The sequence below is a fragment of the Chenopodium quinoa genome, unplaced genomic scaffold (genome assembly GCF_001683475.1).
Source record: "Chenopodium quinoa cultivar QQ74 unplaced genomic scaffold, ASM168347v1, whole genome shotgun sequence".
NCBI lineage: Eukaryota > Viridiplantae > Streptophyta > Magnoliopsida > Caryophyllales > Amaranthaceae > Chenopodium > Chenopodium quinoa.
The window spans coordinates 628923-649556 of NW_018743791.1; the positions used below are offsets into that span (position 1 = coordinate 628923).

At 36.2% G+C, this 20634-nt stretch overlaps 1 protein-coding gene across 5 annotated transcripts in view; it reads right to left on the minus strand.

Moving 5' to 3' along the window:
- Positions 1-434: 434 nt before the first annotated feature.
- LOC110685010 (serine/threonine-protein kinase TOR-like) overlaps positions 435-20634 on the minus strand; it is a 38338-nt gene continuing 18138 nt past the window's right edge. For 3 of the 5 annotated variants that reach the window (XM_021861465.1, XM_021861466.1, XM_021861468.1), the window contains 29 exons: positions 20397-20468; positions 20141-20275; positions 19986-20047; positions 19805-19902; positions 18966-19075; positions 18627-18800; positions 18460-18525; positions 17497-17565; positions 17306-17416; positions 16791-16931; positions 16459-16587; positions 16209-16374; positions 15908-16122; positions 14746-14952; positions 13898-14011; positions 13611-13814; positions 13319-13399; positions 11927-12001; positions 11760-11826; positions 11517-11677; positions 11260-11433; positions 11045-11173; positions 10867-10950; positions 2330-2391; positions 2188-2260; positions 1956-2090; positions 1584-1757; positions 1233-1504; positions 435-654 (listed from right to left, as the gene is read on the minus strand). In XM_021861465.1, coding sequence (XP_021717157.1) covers positions 636-654; positions 1233-1504; positions 1584-1757; positions 1956-2090; positions 2188-2260; positions 2330-2391; positions 10867-10950; positions 11045-11173; positions 11260-11433; positions 11517-11677; positions 11760-11826; positions 11927-12001; positions 13319-13399; positions 13611-13814; positions 13898-14011; positions 14746-14952; positions 15908-16122; positions 16209-16374; positions 16459-16587; positions 16791-16931; positions 17306-17416; positions 17497-17565; positions 18460-18525; positions 18627-18800; positions 18966-19075; positions 19805-19902; positions 19986-20047; positions 20141-20275; positions 20397-20468 — 3579 coding nt within the window. In that variant the 3' untranslated portion in view covers positions 435-635. Of the gene's footprint in view, positions 655-1232; positions 1505-1583; positions 1758-1955; positions 2091-2187; positions 2261-2329; positions 2392-10866; positions 10951-11044; positions 11174-11259; positions 11434-11516; positions 11678-11759; positions 11827-11923; positions 12002-13160; positions 13400-13610; positions 13815-13897; positions 14012-14745; positions 14953-15907; positions 16123-16208; positions 16375-16458; positions 16588-16790; positions 16932-17305; positions 17417-17496; positions 17566-18459; positions 18526-18626; positions 18801-18965; positions 19076-19804; positions 19903-19985; positions 20048-20140; positions 20276-20396; positions 20469-20634 lie in introns of those variants that run through there. The other 2 variants (XM_021861467.1, XR_002503905.1) reach the window with 2 other exon arrangements.

The following is a 20634-nucleotide window of genomic DNA, read 5'->3' on the forward strand; positions in this document are numbered from 1 at the left end:
TCATGATTCATAAGGGGGATGGAAGTTGGCACGAGTGGGTGGGGTGGACCTTGGCAAAGAAGAAAAGGGAACAGTATACTCTGGTTAATTAATAGCCAGCTTATTCCAATTTAGATGTCACATTGTTGGTCTAAATTCAATAAATGTCACTACACAACTACAAAAGAGGTTGTGGTTTAAAGACAGATTACCATTGATTTAAAATCAAATGTTGCGTACAATGCCAATTATAAATCCAAGCAATCCAAATATCGATACAAAATTTAAAGTTCTAGTAATCTATAGGCACAAAGGTCATTGATGTTGATGATACTCCGTATGAAATATTTGTGGCGCATTTTGAAATCTAAACTCTAGGGTACGGCAAGTAGAAGAGTTGCAAAATATCAATCCCTACATTAGTCCACGGTTGTAGAAAATAGTAAAATTTGGTCTGAAGGTAAACACATCTTCTACAAGAGCTTGTATTATTGCATTATGAAATTTATGTACAAATAATGCTACAACATCATATATATATACATGGTGAGAATGTGAGATCTATACAACCTCTGATGCAATGATACAAAAATGGGGAAAGAAAAGGAGAAGAATAAACATATGTACACCATAAACAACATACAATCGATTGCTGCTCACCAAAATGGGCACCACCTGGAAAGATGGAATGCGTATGTTAGCCAAAGAATGAGATCAAATGAAGACAGACTTAAAATTATTATTCCATTTATTTCGAGTGAAATTTCAGTGAAGGAAAAAAGAAAAAGATAGGTGGGTAAAATGAGTCAATATTTCAAAACAGAATAAGAATTCATAAGAGTTCAAAATGAGTTACATGTGGAAAAATATTAAGCGCAAGAGATCCTATTTGATTTTAGTGGGTTCATTTCAAGTAATTATCCCTTCCTAATTGATCTCAAGGGTCTAATTGTGTAACCCACACACACTGAAGATAAAAAAGAACTGGCATCTTCAGCAGAATATAGCCAACCCCTGATGCACTCCCACATTCAACAGGAAAAGAAAATTTTCAAAGCAAGCACCTATCGAATCTTTGTGAAAAAGTGATCAAGTTCCAAAAAGATGGAAACAATCCAAAATTTAGTTCTGGCACATCCCATATTCTCATCGATTTCTCACCTGTTAGTATTTTTTTTATTTTTATTTTTTTTTTTTTTGGGGGGGGGGGGAGGGGAGCCATAAATTTACAGTAAAAAGATTAGGATTCATACCCGACGTAATTTTGGCATAAATTCTCATATGAAGTAGCCTGATCTATCAATTTTTGAACCTGTAGTTTGACAGACAAGCCATGTTCAACTTCACGGGAATCTCCTGATGCAAAGTTACTAGTCTTACTACTATCTGCTGCACCTTGGCCTGCAACTGTAGAAGCAGAGACCGTGGAAAAGTCACGCCCTGTAAGCTTGTTACTCATCCGAGCCATAACCATCACAGCACGCTCATTCAGAACCTCATTAGCATCACCAAGTTGATTAACAGCCTAAGGCAGCAAAATAGAGAAGATTAGATCAATATCAGAGGGTTACACCAATCCAAAAAAATTGTAGGATTCCCCAAACCTGTAGTAGTTCTCTCTCTCGTACTCCTCGCTGAGGATGTGAAAGGTTATTACTCGAAGAAGGTTCTTCACTGTTCACGGCAGAAGGGATATGTGCACTTGCAAGAGTAGAGATTTGTGGGACTTCATTGAAGTTGAAAAGACGCCAATTTATAAGAGGATCGTGAACAAAAGCCTAAACCCAAAAAGGTGAACAGTGGGTTACAGAAGCATCATATTTCACGCAAATGGTGAACCCAAAGGCAGCAGAGAAAATCAAAACAAGCTAACAAAGCTCCTAAACCACATGGTGCAAAAAAAAAAAAAAACAGTATTTGTAATTTGTATACTAACAGGCAGCAAATATTAACAAAAACAATACTGGTCTTTCTACCTCCATCATAGCCATGACACTGTCCTTGTTTGTTCTAAGAACTTGCATCACATTTTCACATGTTGTGCGGAAGGTACCCTCTATTCCACTGACTTCCATGGCTTTTACAAGCATTCTAGTCAAGCGAAAAGGCACCTGCACATTATACAATAGGTCAATTACATGCAATTCACAGATCAGAAACCAGAGATTTTATAGCCAGTCACCCGAAAGAAAAGAAAACACACTGCACCTTCTCAGGAAATTTTTCTCTGTTCATCGATGCTTCAAAGCAGTCCCCAAAATCAATATGCAAGATTTTCCCACTGAGAGATTGTAAAGTTAATTATTGTCATACATAATACTAGCTTTATAAGCTACATTAAATACTATACCTGTAACGATGTAGCATAAGGTTACTTGGGTGTCGATCACCCAAGCCAAGAAGGTAGCCGACCTGGTAGCCATTCAATGCAAGAACATAAGTTTTTTTTTTTTTTTAACCAAATAGATCATGGGGTCAGACAAAAATTTCATGTTGTCATTTTAAAGAAAAAGTAAATCATCAGTACTATTTAGTATGTTACTCACTTACTCAGACTGTGGTACCCATGTCTATTGTCCAACACGGGTACGTGTTCAAGTGTTTGACTTGGCTATTTGTGAAACCCCATGAGTTTGAACTAAAATGAAGTGTCGTAAGTGTCCTACCCATGTCCGAGTGTAAGGATACGACACGGGTACTTATAGTGAAATGAAGAGTGAGTAACATTAAATCAACTGTAGTGATGATAAAAAGGATTACAGGCCCAACACAGAAACCTTGGAGGTTAACACCTGATTTTATTTGCTTTGTTTTAGTATCTGATATTGGTAGTGATAATCAGACAAGGTCAGTCGTTAGGTTAACCAGGTCAAAAGCAGAACCAGAACTGGTAGTTTGTGCATACAATTATTGCATTATTAAGTATACTGAGTTTTCTGCAACAATGTAAACAAGCATGTTTGTTTCTTTCTTATCATAATTGAGCTAATTCATTTGGAATAATAAATAAGTATTTATCAGTGTGTTATTTTTTTTCACCCGGTGATACATGCCAGCTTCAATATAACATTTTCCAAGACCCGCCTTTCCCACCTCGGGTTTATCTTTACCTATTCTGTCAATAATTTTTCATGGGTCAGTCCCAAAGGAACTCCAGCTTGGGTGTAGGAAAAGGTGTTGCCAATAAGACGTCACGATAATAGCTAAGGATGGTGATAAGCAGTCTTTGATGCATTAAGAAGTCACACTTAGGACTTGGATGTAATGACTGACATAGATTGCAGAGTTGTCAATTCGGGTAAACGGGTCGAGTTTGGGTCGGGTAAGAGTGGGTCGGATCAACTCGGGTTGGGGCAATTCAGATTAAATCCATAACTTATGCGGGTTGGGTTTGGGTTGGGACATGCTTGAGTCGGGTTACGTCGAGTCTTACTTCTAATCAGATTTGGATCGAGTTTAGGTCGGGTTAATAACAGGTCGGGTTACATTCGGGTCGGATGAACAATAGGTCGGGTATAATTCGGGTTTTCACGGGTTAAAACAGGTTAGGGTAATTCTCGGGTTTGAGTCGAGTTCGGTTCAAGTCAATAATTTGCGGGTTAGAATCAGGTCGGGTCATTCTCGGGTTTGATTCAGGCTTGGTTCAAGTCAATAGTTTGCATACTATAATAAGGTTGGGTAATTTCCAAGTCGGGTTATTCTCGGAGTCAAGTCAGGTTATGTTCAAGTCAATAATTTGCATGTTACGATCAGGTCGGGTCATTTCAAAGTCAGGTCATATTCAGGTTTAACTAACTATAAATAGATAATTATCATTTTGACTATAATTTATATGTCAAAATACTAGGGAACTATAGTTCATAAATTAAGAAGATAATTATCTCCATTGACCATACAACAAATATATACTATATTTAACTCTTCAATTTGAGGATGATGCTCCTTTCTTTTGCTGGCTGGACCGACTTGGTCTCCCAAGACAAAATGCTTTGATCAACAATAATAAGGTGGTCTAAATAGCATTTAAGGTAATTTAAAATCGGGTCAGGAACAATTTGGGTTGAATTTCGAGTCGGGTTAGTAACAGATCGGTTTAAATTTTTAGGTTAGGTAAGTAATAGGTAAAGTAAAATTCGGGTCGAGTTAATAACAAGTCGGGTTAAATTTGGATCAAGTCAATAACAAGTTAGGTTAATTTCGGGTCTGGTATGTAACAAGTCGGATTAATTTCGGGTCGGGTTAGTAACAGGTCTGGTTAAATTCGGGTTTTGACAGGTTAAAACGGGTTTGGGTCAATTTCGGTTAAAGTCGGGTTCAGTGCAAGTTAATTAAATTGGCCGTTGTAAACTGGTAAATCGGTGGAAGTTGTAACCGGTAAATTAACCGTTTAAAAGCAAATTGAATGGTTCCACACACCCAATTGGACTCCAAGAAGCAATTTTTATTTCCGGGCGAAAAAAGTCAAAAAATTCCAAAATTGAAGGCAAATATCCACACGTTTTGAGAAATTTTGGGGGTTTCAGGGCCCGTTGTCGAAAAGTCTTGAAATTCTATGGGATAAATCTCGGGGTCATATAAAGTCGTTTGTAACCATATATGATCATTATTTGTTTTCATAAATGTTCGTGGTAGGATTAGATTAACTAAATTGGTCCAAGTTGTAAACCGATAAATTAATCAGTTAAAGGCAAATTGGATGGTTTTACCCACCCAATTAGACTCCCGGAGGATATTAGAGACAATGGTAAACATTTCGGCAATTTTTATATCCAGGTTAAAAAATATCAAAAAACTTCAAAATCGAAGGCTAAATCCACGCTTTTTGAGAAATTTTGGAGGTTTATGTAGAAAAGCATTAATATTTTAAGGGATACATCTCGGGGTCATATAATGCCGTTTAGGACTATATATGATCATTATATGTTGTCATAAATGTTCGTAATAGGCTTGAGTTAATGAAATCAGAGCAACTTGTAAACCAGTAATTAAGGGTTCGTTTGGCATCGCTATGGTTTTCTGTTTTTTGGTTTTTTTTTTTTAAAAGTATATTATATATGTCACATAATAAATCAAAAATTATTTTGAAAACTGACAACAAAAAAGTGGAAACACCTTTTTCTTGTTACTTGTTTTTGGTTTTTAGTTTTCAAAAAAACAGAAAACTGAAAACAAAAACTGATGCCAAATAAGCTCTAAGCAAACAGGATGGTTCCACCAACCTAATTGGACTCCCGAAGGATATTAGGGAACATGGTAAACATTTCGGAAATTTTATTTCAAGGCGAAAAAAAGTCTAAAAATTCCAAAATTGAAGAATATCAACACTTTTTTAGAAATTTTGGAGATTTCGGCCTGGTGTCGAAAAGTCTTGAAATTTTAGGGAATACATCTCGGGGTCATATATGTTCGTGGTAGGCTTGAATTAATGAAATCGGTGCAAGTTGTAAACCGGTAGATTGGTTGTTTAAAAGCAAATTGGATTGTTCCAATCACCCAATGGGGCTCCCGGACAATAATAGGGACCATGTTAAAAATTTCGGCAATAATTATTTCCGGGCGAAAAAAAAAAGTCAAAAATTTCAAAATTGAAAGCTAATATCCATGCTTTTTGAGAAATTTAGGAGGATTCGGGGCGCGGTGTAGAAAAGTCATATAATTCTAGGAGATACATCTCGGGGTCATATAATGTCGTTTGGAACCATATATGATCATTATTTGTTGTCATAAATGTTCGTGGTAGGCTTGAGTTAATGAAATCGGTGCAAGTTATAAACCAAAAAATATGTCGTTTAAAGGCAAATTAGATGGTTCCACGCACCTTATTGGACTTCCGAAGGGTATTAGGGACCATGTAAACATTTCGGCAATAATTATTTCCCGGCGAAAAAAATCTAAAAATTCAAGAATAAAGGCTAATATCTACGCTTTTTGAGAAATTTTAGAGGTTTCAGGCCCGGTATCGAAAAGCCTTGAGATTTTAGACAATATATCTCGGGGTCATGTAATGTCGTTTGGAACCATATATGATCACTATTTGTTGTCATAAATGTTCGTGGCAGGCTAGAGTTAATGAAATCGGTGCAAATTGTAAACCGGTAAACTGGCCGTATAAAGGCAAATTGGATGGTTCCACCCATCTAATTGGACTCCCGGAGGATATTAAGGAACATGGTAAACATTTTTGCAACTTTTATTTACGGGCAAAAAAAAGTCAAAAAATTCCAAAATTGAAGGCTAATATCCACGTTTTTAGAGAAATTTTAGAGGTTTTGAGGCCCATTGTCGAAAAACCTTAAGATTTTAGAAGATACATCTAGGGGTCATACAATGCCGTTTTGAACCATACATGATCATTATATGTTGTCATAAATGTTCGTGGTAGGCTTGAATTAATGAAATCGGTGCAAGTATTATATCGGTAAATTAGTCATTTAAAGGCAAATTGGATGGTTCCACCTACTAAATTAGACTCCTAAAAGGAATTAGGGACCATTCTAAAAATTTCAACAATTTTTATTTAAAGGCGAAAAAAAGTAAAAAATTTCCAAAATTTAAGGCTAATATCCACGTTTTTTGAGAAATTTTGGAGGTTTCGAGTCATCCTTCAGATTTTAGAGGATACATCTCGGTAATATAATGCCGTTTGAAACCATATATGATCATTACTTGTTTTATAAAAGTTCGTGGTAAGCATGATTTAATGAAATCGGTGCAAGTTGTAAACCGGTAAATTGGCCATTTAGAGGTAAATTGGATGAGTCCACCCAGATATTATTAGGGACCATGGTAAACATTTTGGCAATTTTTATTTTCGACCGAAAAAAAGTAAACAAATTCCAAAATTTCACACTAATATCCACGCTTTTTGAGAAATTTTGAAGGTTTCGAGATACGTTGTCGAAAAGCCTTAAGATTTTTTAGGACACATCTAGGGGTCATATAATGCATTTTTGAACCATATATGATCATTTTATGTTTTCATAAATGTTTGTGGTAGGCTTGAATTAATGAAATAGGTGTAAGTATTAAATCGGTAAATTGGTCGTTTAAAGGCAAATTGGATAGTTCCATCCGTTCAATTGGACTCCCGAAGAAGATTAGGGACCACGGTAATCATTTCGGCAATTTTTATTTACAGGCGAAAAAAAAGTCTAAAAATTCCAAAATTGATGATCATATATCCAAGTTTTTTGAGAAATTTCAGAGGTTAGGAGGCCCGTTGTCGAAAAGCCTTAAGATTTTAGAGGATACATCTAGGGGTCATATAATGCCGTTTTGAACCATATATGATCATTATATGTTATCATAAATGTTCGTGGTAGGTTTGAATTAATGAAATTGGTGCAAATATTAAATCGGTACATTGGTCGTTTAAATGAAAATAAGATGGATCCACCCATTCAATTGGACACCGAGGAGTACTAGTGACCATAGTAAACATTTCGGCAATTATTACTTCCAGGCGAAAAAATGTCTAAGAATTCCAAAATTAAAAGCTAATATCCACTTTTTTGAGAAATTTTGGAGATTTCGAGCCCCTGTATCGAAAAGCTTTGAGATCCTAAACAATACATCTCGTGGTCATATAATGCTGTTTGGGATCATATATGATCATTATATGTTGTCATAAATGTTCGTGGTAGGCTTGAGTTAATGAAATCAATGCAAGTTGTAAACCGGTAAATTGGTCGTTTAAAGGCAAATTGGATGGTTCCAGCCAACCAATTGGACTCCTAGAGGGTATTAGGGATCATGGTAAACATTTCGGCAATTTTTATTTCCGGACAAAAAAAAAAGTCAAAAAATTCCAAAATTAAAGGCTAATATCCACACTTTTTGAGAAATTTTAAACGTTTCAAGGCCTTGATTCGAAAAGTCTTAAATTCTAGAGCAAGGTCATATAATGCCGTTTGGAACCATATATGATCATTATTTTGTTATTATAATTGTTCGTGGTAGGCTTGAGTTAATGAAATCGGTACAAGTTGTAAACCGGTAAATTGGTTGTTTAAAGACAAATTGGATGAGTCCACCTAGCCAATTGGACTCCCGGAGAGTATTAGGGACCATGGTAAACATTTTGACAATTTTTATTTCCAACTGAAAAAAGTCAAAAAATTCCAAAATTTTAGGCAAATTTTGGAGGTTTCGGGGCCCGTTTGCGAAAAGCCTAAAGAATTTAGGTGATAAATCTAGGATCATATAATGCCGTTTTGAACCATATATGAAAATTATATGTTGTCATAAATGTTCGTGGTAGGCTTGAATAAATGAAATCGGTGCAAGTACTAAAACAGTAAATTGGTCGTTTAAAGGCAAATTGGATGGTTCCACCCATTCAATTGCACTTTAATTGGACTCCCGAAGGATATTAGGGACCATGGTAAACATTTCGGCAATTATTATTCCTAGGCAAAAAAAAGTAAAAATTCATAAATTAAAGGGTAATATCAACGTTTTTTAGAAATTTTGGAGGTTTCGGGGTCTAGTATCGAAAAGCCTTGAGATTCTAGACACTATATCTCGGGGTCATATAATGTCATTTAGAACCATATATGATCATTATTTGTTGTCATAAATGATCGTGGTAGGCTTGGGTTAATAAAATCGGTGCAAGTTATAAACCGGTAAATAGGCCGTTTAAAGGCAAATTGGATGGTTCCACCCACCCAATTGGACTCCCGAAGGATATATTAGGGGCCATGGTAAACATTTCGGCAACAATTATTTCCAGGCGAAAAAAAGTCTAAAACATCCAAAATTAAAGGCCAATATCCACGCTTTTTGAGAAATTTTGGAGGTTCCGGGGTCCGGTATCAAAAAGCCTTGAGATTCTAAACAATACATCACGGGGTCATATAATGTCGTTTGGAACAATATATAATCACTATATGTTTCATAAATGTTCGTGGTAGGTTTGAATTAATGGAATCGGTGCAAGTTGTAAATCGGTAAATTAGCCGTTTAATGGCAAATTAGATGGTTCAACCCAACTAATTGGACTCTTAGAGGGTATTAGGGACCATGGTAAACATTTCGGCAATTTTTATTTCTGGACAAAAAAAAGTAAAAAATTCAAAAATTAGAAAATTTAGAAGTTTCGAGCCCGATGTTGAAAAGTCTTAAAATTCTAGAGGATATATCTCAGGGTCATATAATGCCCTTTGGAACCATATATGATCATAATTTGTTGTTATAAATGTTCGTGGTAGGCTTGAGTTAATGAAATTATTGCAAGTATTATATCGGTAAATTGGTCGTATAAAGGCAAATTGGATGGTTCCACCCACCCAATTGGACTTTTGGTGGGTATTAGGGACCATGGTAAACATTTCGGCAATTTTTATTTACGGGTGAAAGAAAGTCAAAAAAATCCAAAATTGAAGACTAATATCCACGCTTTTTGAGAAATTTAGGAGGTTTCGGGCATAGCTGTCAATTCGGGTAAACGGGTCGGGTTTGGGTGAATAAGAATGGGTCAGGACGATTCGGATTAATTCCATAACCTATGCGGGTCGTTTTTTGGTTGAGTCATGCTTTTGTCGGGTCATGTCGGGTCATCCTTTTTATCGGGTTATGGTCAGGTAACATTCGGTAAAGTGAACAATATGTCGGGTTTAATTCGGGTTTTCACGGGTTAGGGTAATTCTCGGGTTCGATTCAAGTCAATAATTTGCGAGTTAGAGTTAGGTCAGGTCATTTTCGAGTTTGAGTCGAGTTCGGTTCAAGTAAATGATTGGCAGGTTATAATTGGCGCGGTTCATTTTCAAGTCGAGCCATTTTCGGGTTCAAGTCGGGTTCGGTTCAAGCCAATAATTTGCGAGTTATAATCAAGTTAGGTCATTTCCAAGTCGGGTCATTCTCGGAGTCAAGTCAGGTTATGTTTAAGTCAATAATTTGCAGGTACAATCAGGTTAGGTCATTCGGGTTCAACTAACTATAAATAGATAATTATCATTTTTCTCAAGCTAATTATTTCCCTTGACTATAATACATATGACAATATACTAGGGAACTATAGTTTATAATCTAGGAAGACAATTATCTCCTTTGACCATACAACAAATATATACTATATTTAACTCTTAAATTTGAGGATGATGCTCCTTTCGTTTGCTGCCTAGACCTACTTGGTCTAAATTGCATTTAAGGTTATTTGAAATCGGGTAAGGAGGAACAATTTGGGTTGAATGTAGGTCGGGTCAATAACAAGTCGTGTTGATTTCGAGTCAGGTTAGTAATAAATCAGGTTGAATTTTTAGGTCGGGTTAGTAATAGGTCTGGTAAAATTCGGGTCGAGTCAATCACAAGTAGGGTTGAATTCGGGTCAGGTCAATAACAAGTCGGGTTGATTTCAGGTCGGGTTTGTAACAGGTTGGGTTAAATTCGGGTCGGGTTAGGAACGGGTCGGGTTGAATTTAGGTCAGGTTAATATCAAGTCGGTTTAAATTCGGGTGTTAACGTGTTAAAACGGGTTTGAGTCAATTTCGATTCAAGTCGGGTTCGGTTCAAGTCAACAATTTACAGGTGACATTCAGGTCGGGTCATCCCGAGGTCGGTTCATGTTCGGGTCTCACATACTCGAGTCAACTCCGGTCTAGGGTTGGTTTCAAGTCGAGACAGGTCGGGTTTGGGTCACCATTTTTTCAGGTTCAGATGGGTCGGTTAATAATCGGGTTTAAGTCGGTATTTCGGATCGGGTCAACTTTTGACACATCTAGTGAATACTTGTGACAAAGTTTATCCACCTACTGTCCCAAGATTTGCATGGTAAAGTACTAGAATGGGAACAAAATCAAAATATGTAAATGGAGGCAATAATTGTTCTTGGTGAGACTAGATGCTTAATAACCTAATATTTGTAAAGAAGCGAAAAGCAAAGCATACCATGCTCATCACCGCTAAGCTTCTTGTATAATTAGTTCGCCTGTACAGCCAGACTTCTGACGTGCGACTTTTCAACCAAAGTACCTTTCACAATATATTCAAGTCATCAGGATTAAAACAAAAATGAGAGGTAAAAAAAGCAAGATGAATTATTTCAGATTACTAGACAAGTACATACCTTTGCTAAATCATTTCCTTCGGTATTTTGCAGAGCATATTCAAATACTTCTACTTTGGATATGAGTGGTAAATGGTCATAATCTGGCGCAAAACTGAGCATCAACCTGTGTTCTTGATTTAAGGTGATCTGATAACCATTAAAACGAGAACGATCAGAGAATGAGTTAATGATGCATAAGCAGTAAAAGAAAATTTCAGTCGGCTTCAATTAACCTTTCTAGCATCCCTGTACTCTCTTATGAGGTGATGTAAAGTATCACAATTAGGCACCCATCCAATTAGCCCACTATTCGGAGACAAAGGAATGACAGAATATCGTTGGATGGAAAGATCTTTTTCCGAGGTTTTACGAGCATTCTCTAGAAGAGTATTCACCAAACCAAAAAGCTGCAAAAGATTCAACCATGTAATTAATTGCCTGCAGAAGAGGCTTTATCTTAATAGTCTTCTTTATAATTATGTGGATTTACCTGCATGACACGTTCATCTTGACGTAGGTCTTCATGTCCCTTGAGCAAGAAAGCATAGTCATCTCCATCACTACCATGAATGGTCAACTTACGAGGCCGTTGTTTAGAGGTCATTACCGTAAGTTGAGGTGCAAATGACTTTATAGTCACAACTGGTGCATCTAGAATATCGAAGCCAACAAAAGTATTACATTAATAGTTGAGACACCTAAATTTAGCTATGAGTCATACAATAGCACTCACCAGCACGATAGGTTCCAGGAACAGCAAGTTCCAAATTTCGACAACTAAGCAACTCTGGCGAAACTGACTGTTCATGGAAATATGGAGATTCAAAGAACGCCATAATTAACACTTAAAATATACATTGACATTATAGCAAATTTAAATTGTTTGAACATGAACCGTGCCTGCAAGTCTAGGGTAGTAAGTGACTGAAGCTGCCTATCTATCTGTCGAAAGACATGATAATAAAGGTCCCAGGCCTGGCAAAAAGAAAATATGCATTAGATACACAAGGGTTGAACAAATTACATCACCCTCAAGCAATTAGTAAATTTTTTTTGAAATACTTGAAAACTTCCAATAAAAATTTAGGTAAGATGCAGGCGCAAGATAGCAAGTGCATGCGATCAGGCAAGATGATGCATATGCCAGCTTCAATTCCCAAATGGTTCTATTGTAGTACAACAAATGATTCCTGGCAACACATCTTAAAATTTGAAGTGAAGTATGAACAAATGATTTATTAGAGAAAATTAAATCATGGATGCCAGCTAACAATTTCAAACGCAATCAGCAGGGAGGGAGTATGATTGTTTCAACCTAACACCATATGCAGCTACGGAGCGGAGCCATGGATGAGGCAATGAGAATTATAAATCATCTATCATACACAACAAGAGTATAGGTGGTCCTCCTCTCATTCCAGGGGGATTGGATGAGGGAAAAGTGGGCATGACCCAAGTAATTTATTAGTCATCTGGGTCTCATTTGTCAATAAAAGTGTACTATCGTTAACTGCCTGCAATTGGCATTGGATATTAATTGTGTTAAGACACAGGTAGTCTGTGGAAACTTATGTCACCTGCTCTGACAAAAATATAATTAAATCACGAGAGCCCTAAAGCTTTTTTTCATACTCAGATAAGGAAAAGCACCAACAAAATAGTTTTCTAAGTGAAACAAACTAAGAACACATAAACCAAGCTGAGCCTTACCAGCTCAAGGCCTGGCTCAGCTACGTTAGATCTGCTAAAGCGAAATAATGCTCGACACAAGCCTCGATCGAGCAGAGCTCACCAATGGGAATGATATCATTTTAGAATTGTGAATTGTGATAATAAATTTGCTAAACGGAAAAATAGATTTTTATTCATATGCTACCTTTGTTTCATATTTTTTGCAACTTTGTGGTATCATTTGTGAGATATAAAATATTCAAAAGTTGCAAAAAATATGAACGGAAGTAGTAAAAACTATTTATAAGGAAATTAACTATCAAGATTGCCGAATACTCTCATTATCCTGATTTGGTTTGGTGGTGATTCAAAATTCCAATTGAAATAATTCAGATACCCCAACCAATTAGCAAAATCTCGGACACCTAACACAAACTTTAGAGCACTTGAAGCAGGGAAGTACCTCTTCCTGAGTCAAAAGAACATGCTCTAATAGTAGGCGCTAAAGAAATAGACTTTAGCAAGTTCTAGGACAATCCTAGTCATGCAGATTTCTTTGGTTGGCAGTTAAAATGTCTGACATCTTGAATGAAAAAGCAAGGCTTGTTCTCTATAGTATACCAAAGTAAGTTCTGCATCTTTCCCAGTTCTCTTGTATCTCATGCAGCATTCATAAGCTTGAAGCAAGTCCTGGCGATATGTCTGGAGTGCAAAAAATTGAATTATCTTGCTTGTATACAAGGATGTTTGTCATGTACATGGTGCAAAACAGTAGGTTTTTTTTTTTTTATTATTTTAGGAATTTCTCACTTTGCAATCTCAAAGTCAAGTGAAATTATAATAAAGAAGACAAACTGACAATTTGCTTGAACTAAAAAGATTGTATTGATGCAATTTATGAAGAAAAGGCCACCTGAATGAAGGTCATCTCGTTAATGGTAGTGATATCCCTCATGGCACCTTCCTCCAACATCTCATGCAATGGTTCAAGGACCTTTAACATTCCCTCTATATTGTGTTCACCAAAATAGAGACGACTAGCTTCTTCCAATCCTTCATGCCACATTTCATGCCATAATATTGCCACCCTAATTAGCTCCTTTGATACTAGTTGAGCCTGTACACATAGAATCAAATTATATATAGGTAAATTACGAAATACCAACTGAAAATTAAACATAATACCATTTCCATATTTACCTCATCAACAAGTGCACTGCTATGTTGACGTACTTTGTCAACTACTTTTTGAGCAGCAGCTCTACGTAGGTCACTTATTGATTTGCATGCCACAAGAAGAGGATACATAAGAGCCTGTGCAAAAATTATAGAAATGAGCAATGGCGCACACACATAAGAAATTAACAAGCACAAGAAGAGAAATGGGACCATAATTAGAAGATTAATTTAAGAATTCACCAGCATAGCCGTACACCAAGAAAACTACTTTCTCAAACGAAACCTGAGCCAAGACTGGATAGTCTATGAAATCTTGTAGAGCAATTCTATGAGCTACTTTTCTTAGTTGCAGCACTTACTTTAACCTTGCTAACAAACAACTTTAGCTATCAACAACTATCACTATCTATTAGAATAATCCATAGTTTACATTATAAATAAACATATTATGGTCAAAGTTAATACATGGATAGCGTAAAAGTGAATGATGCAGCTAATAAACAGAAGTAGTAAATTTAGAGATAAGATAAAGTAATTTAAGGTAAACCCAAATCACTTGTAAATAAGTTCAGAGCACTATATCACAAGGTATATAAATCTCTAGCAAACAAAGAAAAAGTAAAAACTTAAATCATTCACACACCGACACCAAGAACCCTAAAAAAATGCTTAGCTACTTCTTATAATCAATTATATGCATTTCTCTCTTTAAAATGTTTAGCTAGTCCTCAATAAAAAATAAGCCTTTTTTTTTAGTCGTTATCAGGACAGTAAATGTACTTAACAGCTCCAGTAATACATATCTTTCAACAATTTTGTTATAATCATAGCACTGGCAGTTATTATTATGAATTATAATAAAGGTGAACCTGAGGATGGTTTTGTCCAATCCGCACTAAAAGAGATTGTATGAGTTCTCTAACAGCATGATTGTTAGAATGAATCCGAGCAATAATTTGAGGTAAAACAACAAGCCAAGTGTCTATGCTGACAAGTTGAAATCCCCTTTGAAGAGCCATTTGAACCTCAGCAGTTGACCCATGATTGAACCACAGAGTAAGAAGACGGAGTATGTCCTACACAGGAAAGGAAGTTTGGTCATGTGTCTCATAGAGTCAATTCATACAAAGAAAACTCTGGATACGGAAGGACAAACAAATACTTAGACTGCAGAATGAGAAATGCCACATCATAACATTCACAAAGGTCATTAAGTCATAATGAAAGGAGAGTTAAGGAAGAAAAGGTTCATTCACCCAAAGCAGGACCATGTAGCTTATAAGTAACCAAATTTGAATAACACAAGAGACAATAGATACTTTAGAAAACACGATAAGCAGAAATGAAAAATCTACACTTGCTAAGAATACACACTAAAGTGAAGATTTTCACAGAAAATTTTTTCCTCCATAATATTGCCATTTTTTTTTATTATTATACTACCTCTGTTCTTTTTTGTTAGAACTACTATTCTTGCTAAAAACCTTTGACCATCTATTGCTACTTATAATTGTTTGAACATGTGATATCCAAATATAAATTTTTCATAATATATGCGCAATTCAAGATATGATTTGGTCAAACATGTGCATTGGAGACTGCACAAAATGCAAGTGATTTGAACAAATGGAAGGAGTATTTACCAAAAAGCATTTATGACAACACTATCTCCTATGAAATAATAAAAAAAAAAATTAAAAGTTAAAATATTTTTTCCTCCACTACCACATCTCATTAATTAAATGCACCAACTTGTATTTATTATAACCGTATTGCTCCTTATTGAATTTTTAATTTCCTAAGCTGGTTGTCTAAGCAGGATTAAAAAAATAGCAAGGGTTGACCAACATAAATTGAGTAAATTTCAATTCATTTCTGAGCATTAGGGGATTAAATAGTATAACAAAAAACCAAAATGTGTAATTCACCAAACGTTGACGTGTTAAGGCACTGAACCTCGAAATCTCAACTTCTTTAAGGGCATTATAGACAGATACAAGGCTCAAGCAGTACTTTGGCATTAGAATCTACCTGCAAACTGTCATCAACATCTTTAGAATTTGCGGCACATGCTATAGAGTGGAAGTATCCAGTGACAGCGGCAACAACAAACTGCCCTACTGTACTTGCAAAACCTCCAAGTGTATAATGTGACATAACGGCTGTATTAAATAAAGCCCAAGAGTGCCAAGCTTTCCCCCAATTAGGTGCACACTGCGTAGCTTTTCCTAATGAACCAATTATGTCTGCAAACGATAGTAGATTAAATCATCACAAAAAAAGTTCAACAAATTTATCATCTATCCACAAAATATCCATAAAAAATGGCTACCTTGAATGGATTCGTCATCAAGTATTGGAGTGAGTTCGCGTTGCCAAGTGCCAAGTTTGAGATATACACGGGCAACAAGAGGAGTGGCTGGTGTAGAAGCATTTATCAATGATGTTTGAGAGGTGGGCAGAATACTTGACACACTAGAAAGTTCGTTGGCCAAACCCTGCATACATTTAAAGGTGTGGGTTAATTTAAGACCACAGCTTGTTTTCTAGTCAGCCTGGACTATAATGAGATCTCATGGTACCTGCAACCTTGCAAATGCATCCCGTCGCTTGTGATCCTCCCCAAGTGACCATAAATATTTCAAGTACGCAAGCATCACTTGAGGAGGTCCACGGTAATGTACATTTCTCGGAGATGTTTCAAGATCATACTAGACAAAAGTGAGACAGCAAAAACCATCAATAATAACGGAAGTTGAAAATGACAAATTTTGATTGTATAAGTTACTGCAGATTTATAAATGAGCTGTATGCACATCATTTTTAAATGTTGTACAAATATAATTATACTTGTCATTGATATAACCGAGAATTTTCAAATATTGTAATGGATATTAAATGAATGCACCGCTACCTGAAGAAGTTTAATTAATGTGGATTTGGCTTGATTGATCCGTCCACTTTTTCGGCACAGAGAAGAAAATTTCAACCATGTTTCGGTGTCTTCGGCTGGAGGTAGGACAAGTGCTCTTACTACCAATAGATGTTGCCAAACCTACAGATCCAAGTGTACAGAAGTTAAAAACATACCTTCAAATTCCAAACACAATAATAAATCTTAAATATAGGCAATAGGTACTTTCTCAGTCCGCTAGAACAGAACTATAACAACAATAATCGACGCAACCAAAACTAAAATGGAAGAACAGGAAAGGCAATGTAACTAACACAGTGAGTAACATGTATTTTTGGAAAAATGCTGGCAGATTTTTGATGCTTCAATATTGGTACTATAAAATAAGATCATTGTATAGCTTAAATTGAGCTTATTGGACTCAGCAAGCTCTATAACAAACCCAACAGTTTTTTAGGTAGGTGGAACAGACTGCTATACTTGCGGCAAAAGAGACTGAAAAACAACAGATCAACCTCAATATTACGCTTCACTCCGTGTATGCGTTGAGTCCACATATTCCGTATAAGTGTACGGCGCCCCTCTGCGACTGGATTACCAACAGGTAGAGTACAATAATCAATCACCTGGCCAATAGGAATTTGATAACAGTGATTAGAAAAGGATAAAATACACCTCTAAATTTTTAATAGGATTGCTCAATTACCTCCTCTAGTTCTGACAATTGTTGAACACGGACCATATTGCTGTATGCGCGCTCATAACTCTCAAGAACCTATAAATAAGAGTTTTGGTTATATTAGGAACATACTTAACAAGTAGGAGGTTCATGCTTTCCATAAAGTCACCAGTAAATAGAAGCTATGTGACTCAGACTCTTCATTTTACCTCTCAAGTACCTGTGTCGGACCCTCGACACTCATGGATATGACACTTTATTTTAGTTACAAATGCATAATTAAAGATATTAACAGTTCAAGTTATGCTAGGCAACACAAAAAACAGAGGAAGTAGTATCCTAAACATTGGTAGCCAACGCAGACCTCCTCTTTTCACTTATTGCATGCCAAGCAACCAAGCCTGGGCAGTGAGCAGATTATAATTCAACATCCACAAGGAATGTAAACTAATGCATCCACCCCACAATAGAAATCTTGTACCCAAAGGGACCTATTCATCCAAATACCAGAAAGTCACCCCAAATCACATTAAATGAAAGCTGGCTTTCATGTGATTTGGCTCACATTTATGCAGATGGGAGTAGCTTATATTGGATGTGGACAACTAATTTCTTTCGCATAAAAACTACAAGTTTTCTGCAAATCAGAAATCAACCTTTACTTTAGATTCAGAATCTAGGCTTCGTGGTTCAAATTGACCTTTTCTGGTATCTATTAATTTCCAATAATTATCTTCCCTGTATTTTTTCACTCCATTAGTCACTCCTAGCAATTTCCAGAACTTCAGCCTTTTTTAAGAGCTTGTATATCTTATATCTACATATTGCCTGGTAGTTAACCATTGCAAGAACAAGTAGCATTGATAGACATTCAGCGCAAGATGGACCCTAATTTTTCTAGCATCAAAACAAGATATGGGTAGCTTTGTGAATTTATTTTGCTTGGTAAGGCATTCTTATACGGAAAGCAATTCCTGAATTAGACATTACCAGAGCTGCCAGCTCTGTGGCCAAGCACTTTCTTGCCCTCTCAACATATTCTCGAGCTTCATCATACTGAAAAGGAAGGAAATAGATCGTGTCAAGAAAAAAAAAAAAAAGCAAATATTAAATAAATTCATTTGATACAACAAGATAAAAAAAGATTTAAAACCCACCTTTCCACGCCGAACAAATAGAACAGCCCGAAAGAATGTACCGTTACTGCTTCCATCACCAGTAGCAGATGTATTTACCAAAACACGAAATTTTGTTTCATCACCATCGTCAAGGCTTTTAACATATTCTTCCATTTGATTCCACTCACCCATGTTCCAAGCAGCACTGGCAGCCTGGAAAAGTAACCTCGGTTAAAATAAAAAGGAAATATAGTGCACCAAAGCAGCATTAAAAATTCCTTTCTCTAATATGAGCTCAAAAATAAATTCCAAAAAAAATCTGTAGGAAAATAAGGCAAGACATTGATCCAACGAATTCAACGAACTGAAGAAACTAACCATTGGTGCCATTTCCAATCTAGCTGCTTGCTCAGCTGGAGTCCAATAATCCTTACACAGTGTGTGAAGCTCTTCCCAGCGGGCAAGTGCTGCAAGGCACCTCATTCTCCCTGCAAAAACCAAAAGAATTAGAGATTTAACTTTCTAATCAATGCATTAATAATGCAGGAGGGCTCTGAGTGAAAGTTGGACAAGTGACAGATAGGTATATTATTGAATTACATCACAAGTCTGAGACTCTTAACATGGTACAAATACTAATAGCAAAACAAAAAGTACCATCGTACCAAATTCACATGAATCATATTGACATACATTAATGTTCAGGCCTCTTTGGTTTGCGGGAAGTGGAGGGCAAAAAATACTAGAGATACTAATATCAAAGAGATTGGCTGATGCCTTACTGTCAGAAAATGACGAGAATGCATGGAATGTTACGTATATTATTTTCAGATTATGAAGAGAATCCCTAACATGAAAGTTGTGCCCCCGCACCACATATACTTTTAAAATAACAAGGATAATAGATGTTAGCTGCATACAAGCAGAACTAGAAATTAGTCTGTTAAAGCGTAAGAGACACACAAGCAGAGCAAGAGGTAGTCATTAATAAACCTAGCTGGCTCTCATACATATGTTCAAAAATGTGGGGAGATGCTGAAATAAGAGAAAGCAGTAAACCAATTTGATACAACAAATCAAAAATAAGATGTTGAATAACCTAATTCATCCCCCACCAGCAAAAGAAACAAAGATAATTCTGGAAAGTGGAAACCAACTGAAAAACCTAAACCAAAGACTAACTGCTGATACTGATAGGGATCAATAAGATCTTATACCTAATGTAGCTTCCTGTAAAGCATGAGGATTTGTTGCTTGAGCTGCTTTTGCTGTATAAGCCTTCAAAGCATCATCCCAGCGTTGTAACTTCTCATACCTAAATTAGAAAACAAGAAAAATTGAATCATGCAAAGACAAAGCAACTAGCAAAAAGGATTTTAAAGATCAGTTAATCCTTACCATGACTCCTTCAATTGAACATCTAAATGCTGTTGTGCATAGGTCAAAATTCCTACAGCAGCCTACACATGAGACAACAATTAACAAACAGTAAAACAAACCATACAGTGTGGATTTAATTGAAAAACAAAAAAATATCAGAGAATCTTCACAACCTCATGCTGATGCAACTGATTATTAATATGGATAAGTGCTTCAACGACAGCAACCGGATTGGCGTCCATGTTTCTAGAACGAGGACCTTCAAACTCCATTTCCTTGTAGTGTAATGCCTTGGCGAATGCTCTACACTGATAGTTTATTGAAAGAAGTAACCAAGTTATTTGAATATCCATCTACAATCATCTTCAGTCACAGGCTGCTGAAGAAATGAACAAACAGGACAATATTGAAACAACGATAAAACCGTACCTTCTCAGCAAGAGCTCCAAGGAGACGTATATCAATAGGTAGAGGTTTCTCGTCATGTTCCATGAACTCTGCCTAAAAAGACCAGATGACAAAAATATCGAAGACATTATAATTGGATTTCATCAAAACATACAATTAAGATGAAATTTTTTCCATGAAGGCGGATGCACAATGCTCCGTGCATCCGCTTTCTTTTTAAAAAGGCGGAATGAACATTTAATTGTTCAGTAAAGAACAT